General features: G+C 39.3%; 1 protein-coding gene across 1 annotated transcript; it reads right to left on the reverse strand.

Annotated features, from left to right (window-relative positions):
- Positions 1 to 3376: 3376 nt before the first annotated feature.
- On the reverse strand, positions 3377 to 6482 carry LOC137274471 (uncharacterized). Its single transcript, XM_067807673.1, has one exon. It carries the CDS (start codon positions 6444 to 6446, stop codon positions 3438 to 3440), a length of 3009 nt encoding a protein of 1002 aa, XP_067663774.1. The 5' UTR covers positions 6447 to 6482; the 3' UTR covers positions 3377 to 3437.
- Between the last annotated feature and the right edge of the window lie 1870 nt (positions 6483 to 8352).

Raw genomic sequence — 8352 nt, forward strand, 5'->3', positions numbered from 1 at the left:
TCACCTAGACACACCAAAGGCAAAGTTTGTTCTGATTTGTACAAAATATAGACATCATACAGAACACCATGATAACTCTATAATACTTTTTCAAGCAACACACACAATGAGTACTAATATACATATCTGAATACAAATGCAACATGCTATTGGTTCCTGTGCAGATATGTTTGGACATGCTGGAAATGGGCTGCCTAACCCACAGCATGAGCATCAACTTCCTTCACATTTGTTCTGAATGAGTGAGCGAGTGAGTTGTGATTAATGCTGCTTTGAATTGTATTCGTGTTCTTCCAGTTCACTTCCATAATGCAGACCTCCCAAAACACATACCTCCGGAAATGATGATACAAATAGTACAGTAACCAATTGGGCCAGGATGGTCACCCCTAATCAATGAATGGCCAGGTCCTCACTTTGATGAATATGGAGAACAACTAGGGATTAAGTGGACATCCTTGTCTAACACCAGTAGAACAATTAAAATAATCAGATATATGTGGGTTTTTTTGCCCGTAGCTGACAAGTACAATAGGCTTCATGTTGTCATGTAAATGTTGAAGAACATGGAACTATTTTTTCATGGACACCCTTTCTTGTTTATGAGAGATGAAAATAATTTACACAAAGAGTTCAACAACCATATGCCCCTATAGTTACTTCCCTTAGATTACTTCCCTTTTTATATAAAGGTATTATAGCTAGGAAATGACCTTTACACAATATTTGTGAAAACAATAAAGCAAGGTTGGGTGCAATCATACCTCCTTAATTTTCTTTAAAATTTCTGTTGGAATACCATCGTTTCCTGGTCACTTAGTGTAGCATCATACATCATAGTATGCATTTACACAATCAGTATAACGTTCATGACTATGTTCAGTAATATAAGCATTCCACTCCTGTTCAGTCATCATGTGATACAGGATTTAATAAAGCTAAAAGAATATGCATGTTTTTGATAAAGTAAGTGCCAAGATGAATATATTTTTTTACAATACTTAAATATAATTAAATAAATAATGATGAAATAAATACTAATGAGAAAAAGGATCACTTGCTTCCTTGTAAAAACTTGTTATATGGGCGATACCATTTTTCTTAATCAAGGATACACCCTACTGATCACAGATGCAACCAACCATAACAAATGTTGTTCTAACAGATCTGCGTTTTGGGAGGACACCGTTCTATCATGTCAGCCTAATGAGATAGCATAGTGACCGAAGTGACATAGGTCTCAGATAATAACAACTTAGGTGAAATCCACAAGCATGTGCAATGACACAGTGTAAACAGACCATGCACCATAACTGGGGAAGAACCAGGATTCAAACATACACGCCCACTGAAAGATCTGATTCTGAACATTTTGTTAGTTAAACATTAACAGCTCATCTCTGAACGTAACATTTACCATATCACTTCATTCAGCAATGAAATATAGCAACTTCAAGGATCTCAGGACATTTAACAGTGATGGCAGTTGTCTGCTGATCTGCAGTTTTGAAATTGATCAATTCCATTAATTGTCTAAATCCTTTGAGAAACTCTGTACCCGTATTTGATGACACATTTTTCAGTTTTCAGCTGAAATAGACTTCCCTGTTGGTAACCATGACCCGAGAATTCTTAATCCTCTGCAGCTACAGAGTCCAGGAAAATGTCTGATAGGATTACCTTGAGAGCGTATTCATTAAAGAACATAGAAACAAATCCATCTTGCAACATGAGTGTTGTTGTGCAAGGCAACCTTTGCACTATGACTGTTATAAGCCTTTGTTAAGGTACGGGAGTTACTTTCAACTCAGATGCATAAACTACTGGTTAACACATATAAGATGATCCACAACCTGACAAATTACCCCAATTTGCATACTTGGGAACGATCCACTTGAAACAAGAGGGAGACAGGTTGTCTGATAAATATCAACAAGTTCATTTTCTCGTGCGTTTCCTGGGTTTTTTTTAACAAAATTGTTGAATATCTAAAATGCTTGTCAATGCCCCAATCATCTATTTGTCTTCGTCTTAACTAAAGGTTAGCGTGGAATATCAGTATCTTATGCCTGAAATTGTAGTCTTATCATTTGAAGGATTATGCGGTGTTGATTTCATGTCACGGTTAGCATGTATTGCACCTGCATAATCGTCAAGCTACCTGTAGCAGCCAAGTGTACTCGCCCAATTCATTGTACCGCCTCTCGTCACAAACGTGTTTAGTGCGCAGGATCATCTAATACGTGTCTAGCAGTAGATGTAGTAAAATCTCACTCAATGAAGAGATTGCTTACATACCACGGAAATATAGATACGATTTACTATGGATGTTCCAAGATAGATGTTGTGTGAATGTCAAGGCACAGCACAACACAGAATAATTTTTCATGCGCTTGGTGCAAGTAGACATATAAATTAAGTTACAGTTTTCAACAGCAGGTCGCACACGGTTTGTAGTGAGCGAGTAAATATGGTTTTAATTAATATTCCAGCAATACCACGGCAGGGGACACCAGAAATGGGCTTCACACATTGTACCTATATGGGGAATTGAACCCAGGTCATCCCCAAAACAAGAAAGAACTTAACTACTCTACCACCTGTCATAACCACCTGGTTTGCACTTGTAGGCAAGTCAGACAGATATTTCATGGTGCAATATCATGAATACGACAGGTTATGTTTGACTTGAACCAAGCCTTTTAAGTAGCACTACCAATTCAGCTAAGACAAAATAATATCACAAGGCAAGTTCCGGCTAAGAAATGTAATGTTATGGCACAGAATGCTTTCACTGAGAGAAGCATGTTACAAGGAATACTTGTGTGCATAGAAATCAGTTTGACAATTGGTTTATATTTAGACACTTATATCACAAGTACACAGAGAGGTGTGAGATGTTGAGGGATGGGGCTGGGACAGACTGAGTAAAGCAATTCACAAGTTAAAACTGTCATCAGAAGTCAATAGCAGACAACTGACTTCATTGAAATGGCAGCAAAATTAATGCCACTTTGTTAACAGTTACTTGGCCAACATTTACATCTTCTACAATGCCAACTGTTTTGCTGAAGGATCTGTAATATTCACTTCACAAGAACATCTGGATTGTCATTCACAGGTTCAGTACTGATAACGGCTCCCATACTGGTCCAGAATTTGGTAAGAATGCATTTTTGGATCCTTCTGCCTAATATGGCAAATATGATAAACTCAACATACCAATGGACAATGCTAAAGTACCCTAAAAATACACTGCATATAATGTTAAATATTTAGTTGAAAAGTCTGAGGGGCCTTGTAAATTGTCCTCTTGTGAACAGTAGGAGATTTTAAGGTACCGAGACTGATATGCTACAAGAGCAAACACCAAGCATCCATCCATCTTTTGAACACTACACGTCAACAACATCTGAAGAGTTTGTGCTGAGATTGCCCTACGACTGAGGGGGATGGTATGCAGTAAACTGGTGGGATGTACTGGGATCTGCAAACTGTTGCTGATAAGCAGCTGCATTGGGCGGAGGAAACGGAACATTTGGATCTGGCAACATAACCATTTGTGGATACGGATAACCACCTTGACCCATCATACTGTATGACATCTGATGGGCTGGCAAGCTTCCTGCTAAGTAGTCCCCACCTTCGGACTTAGGATCAAGATGTCCTTGAAGGTTGCCTTGATGTGTTAACCCAGTTCCTGAGAGAACACCATGGTTCTGGACCGACATCTTCGGGTCACCAACATGCGGTGAACTATCATGTGACACACTCTGCATACCTTCTGAATGAACTTGTGATATGGGCATATGGTATGTGTGCTCCGTTGATCTTTGAGGTTCCATTTCTGTGACATTCTGCCTTTCCCCAGGAAATCCTTCACAATCCCTTCCTCGTACTGAACTCTGTGTGGTCATATTAATTGGCTCTGAAGCTGATGTTGCAGAGACCGGAGCCACAAGGTCGGGATGTGGAGTGTTAAGGGCACCTGTATTTACATGGACTTCTGGTTCTTTTATCGCTACATCCTTTGCTTGTTCCTCCTCCCCAACACCTGGTAAGACGTCTATAAAAAAGTCAGTACGTCTCACTGTATTGTTAATGGTGTCTTCACGCCACTTTTTAGGATCCTTTTTATGAATCAGAATCATATGTCTACGCAAGATTGAAGAATCTGTGAAGTTCCTGCCACACAAACCACAAGAGAAAGGTTTCTCGCCTAGATGGATTCTCTCATGGCGAATCAAGGCCTGTTTTTGGCTGAACCCTTTCCCACAAGCCATGCACACATAGTCCTTGGTCTCCTTGTGAACTTTCATATGAATAGTTACAGCAGACGACTGTCTGAATGTTTTTTCACAGACTGGGCACTTGAATCGACGGATGTCATCATGCATGAATCGATGCTCTTTAAGAGATTTTTCATATGAAAAAGCTTTACCACAGACTTCACATTTATATGGTTTGAAACCCATGTGAACATTTGCATGCTGGAGATATGAGTTCTTTTGAGAAAAGCTCTTGCCACATGTGGGGCACATGTATGTTCTTTTCATACCTAGATGTTCAGATTTGATATGGTATGCAAGGACATACTTTGTGCTGAAATTTTTCTTGCATATCTCACATTCAAATTCCGGTTTTACATACCCATCTTCATGTGTCCGCCTATGTTCTACAAGGGACTTAACTCCCTTGTACAGCTTTCCACAGATGTCACAACAATTCTGCGGCTTCAGATGAGTTTTTAGATGACGTTTCAAATCTTTTCCAAACCCAAATATTTTGTCACAATGTTCGCATTTGAATTCCTTTGTAATATGGACTCGTCTTTCATGTTCTCTCAAATGACACCGCTTGTTTGCAAAATAAGGGCATTTGTCACAATGGAATTCTTTAGGGATTTCTGAAGCCATCCTCTTTGGTCTTCCCCTTCTTTTCTGAGCACCACTTAACTGCTTTTTTTTGGCTTTTGGAGGATCTGACTTTTGGGAAGACTTTGCTGGCAGTTTTACTTCAATTTTCATAGGAAAACCTTTTCGAGGTCGCCCCCTTCCTCTCTTATTTGAGGGGAGTGGTTTTGCTAATTCTTGTTTAGCTTTGCTTCGCCTTGTTGTTCGCTTAGTTGTCGCTTTAATTTTGCTCAGTGACACTTTTTCTTCAGGAATATACTCATTATCTGAGGCTGATATCTTTCCATCATCGCCGCTTTCAATCTCAGTCTCTCCTGAATAATCTTTATCAGCAGAATCATCTTTAAAATCACTCTCCTCATCTTCTATTACATCATTATCTGGGATGTCATTGCCATCATCATCATCTTCTTCTTCTTCAGCAGGTGGAGGTGGCAGATCTTCATCAATGGCCTCGGTTTGCTTGGGAATATTTTTCTCCTCCTCTTCAGTTTCTACAACCACAGCAACTTTTTCATCACTGGTAAGTTTCTTAGAATCTTCATTACTTACAACATTGACAGTCTCTACCGTGGGCACATTTGACAAAATATTTTTAGCAATAGTTTCCACCTTCATCCTCTTTGCAGCAGTCTCTTCCTTGCTTAAAGTTTTACTCAAACTGTGTCTCTTTCTAGATGTGTTTGTATCCAGCTTTTCCGAATTTTCTTCTTTTATTTCTGTAATAAACTTTTCTTGGCCATCGCACATTGGTTCATCAGGCAAGGAACTACTACCAGGGTTATCATCCAGCTCAGCTTCATCAGCTTTTGAAAGTTCCTCTGTCTCATTCATAACATTTGATTCTTCAGGTTCATACTCACCAATCTGGTTCTGCCCTGTTGAGTTACTGGCACTGGGTATACCTTTAGTCTGTGTCAGTGCGATTTGATAGTTCTGTTCCATTTTGTACACATTTTTAAGAACTTCAAGAGTCTTTCGCCTTGATTCTGCTTCTTTCGTTGGTAACTGATACCCTGCATACAAAACTACAGGTTCAGGGGGCATCTTATGAGGTTTAGACACTAGGATCTTATCCTGTGGTAAATGCTGATCAATGTGACTGACATGTTCGGGTCTCTTTGATTGGGGTTCCACATCTTCCTTTTGACTTTTTCGGAAAACTGGATTTGTGAAAGTGGGAAAAGTTTTTCTGTTGAGAAAATCCAGCCCCTCCTCCTCTTCCTTCGATATGGAACTGTCCGGAGGAACCACGGAGACGGTGTCCACCCTGGTCTGGCCATATGTCAGCAGGAATTTCCCGAGGAAGGAATGGGCACGATTCACCGACAGCCAAGAACCCTTGACTTCATATACACCGTCTCGAGAAACAAGTTCGACCCCGGCCTTTTGACTCAACTCGTGCAAGTAATTCGGTACGACTTCTGCTTCGTGAAACTTGCCAATGTACTCTTGAGATATCTCTGCAGTTGTCTGAGAGAAAACGTGTACGTTTTCAAACGTATCCATGTCTAAATAGACGTGGGAACGCATGAAAATTCGCAAATTTCCGTACCAAGATTATCGCCTTTATGTGAGGGTTTACGGTCTTCCTGTACTGGCGAGGTGGGTTAGGGGAGGTAATTCTTCTTCTAAGATAGTACTCGGTGGTCAGGAATTCTTTAAGATGAAATTTTGCACAGCCCGCATGACGGGTTATAGTAGGTATTTATGTATGTTTAGCAACATTTTGTCCTGGTCACATAGGCCAGTCCACACCCAAATATATATATACACCCATGGTTAAATTTGATACAACGCTTGTCAAGACTATTTAAAGCATCGTAAAATCTTTTTCATTACCGCCAAATGTTAATGAACACACCGAAGTCGGAAACGGTTTCTCAAAATCAATACAACTTCTATGTATGCAATGTTGATATCGTGAGCCTTATTTTGATGACATTATTGAAGTGTGTGATTGTTTACGATATTTCAAAACATATAATCTGTATAAGAAATGGAAATTAGGCAGTTAATCGCTATCGATATGCCTTATTGTACAAAACATGTTGTTGGCTTAAGGTTAATATTCTTAATATATAATAAAACAAATGTGTTCTAATTAATATCATTAAAAATGTTTCAAAACCGTGTCTACAGAATCATTCTGTGAATTCACCGCAACTATTGTCTATCCGTGATTATATTTACAAGTTTGAAAAACAATTAAACGCTCAAAGAGAAACGAATCTCTAGACTGTTTAACTTTGGCTTTGCCAGTTGCTAACTGTCAAAAGTGGACAGAGTCCATAATGGACTATTTTGGCAATGGCAGGAATTTGAAGTTAAAACTGATTTCAGATTTTCTCACGGACGACTGTAATATATGTTTTATATTAAAATATTTTTCAGAGCATGTGGAATGATTTTTTTGTCTCTCCTTTTGACCAAGCTACAGTTTCATAGGCGTAAATAGGTGAGCGACAAACTGCACAGGCGGCACTAGATAGGTAGGTAGATAATATGGGCGGATCTTGAATGGGGCGATTAGTGTGTCTATGCGTGGGTAGAGTTTGGTGGTTTGAGGGGGAGGTGGACGGACATGTGCTTGTTTTGGAGATGTGAATGGTATGAGCAGAGCTCTGGTTAGAATGAATGACAAGAGTGTACCCAGATCGACAAGTTTCTGAAAGCGATTAAAACCCATATTGTCTAACTACTATTCAGCTCAGAAGATGACAAAATTCTTATCTTCGCCAAAAGTGAGAACTATGAACGTTTGTGCAATGTACTTCATGTATGCTAAGGGAACTTTCTTTTCATCAGTTGGTTTGTGTCTACAGACTTACTCCATCCCAGCAGAGGCCACAACTACATACATGGGTGGAGGAGCAGCACAGTTCAAAACAAATCGGGAATCATTTTCCGAACGGACATCGGACTGAAAACCACGTAGGATAAATAAAAAGTGAGATGTTTCTAGAGCATCGGCGAGTCACTTTTATTTTTGCGCGTAACATTTTTTTTATTGCTATGGAAAAAATGACTTGGTCGTGTCCCGATCATCCATTTGTCTACTATAAGAATGAGTGTCTGTAAGAACGTGTGACGGAATCTACATCTCATTAACACACTAAACTTTCCAAACTGTATTTCTGAGAAAAATAATTTAAAAATTTGTTCCTCCCTCGTCACTTTATTTTCTATCAAAATTTTTAAAGAAGCCCTCCCGCCTCGTCAAATTTGAAAAAAAAATGTGCCCGAGAATATTTAGTTTTGTTTTATGCAGCCTTATAAGGCTGGCACTTTAAGCTAAACTCCCCTACAATTCCCAACTCGAATGTGTGTGACTTTATGAAACAGGTGAAGAAGATATTGCTGAGTTGATGTACAACAGCATGAAATCATGGCTAAACTAAAAACAACGGTCATCACTCGTATGTTAAGCGTGTATGTG

This window comes from Haliotis asinina, chromosome 2, assembly GCF_037392515.1.
Source record: "Haliotis asinina isolate JCU_RB_2024 chromosome 2, JCU_Hal_asi_v2, whole genome shotgun sequence".
In the NCBI taxonomy this organism is placed as follows: Eukaryota; Metazoa; Mollusca; class Gastropoda; order Lepetellida; family Haliotidae; genus Haliotis; species Haliotis asinina.

What these genes read in the sequence shown, in the direction of transcription:
- LOC137274471 (XM_067807673.1), bottom strand. Translation starts at nt 6,446, where the DNA reads ATGCGTTCCCACGTCTATTTAGACATGGATACGTTTGAAAACGTACAC.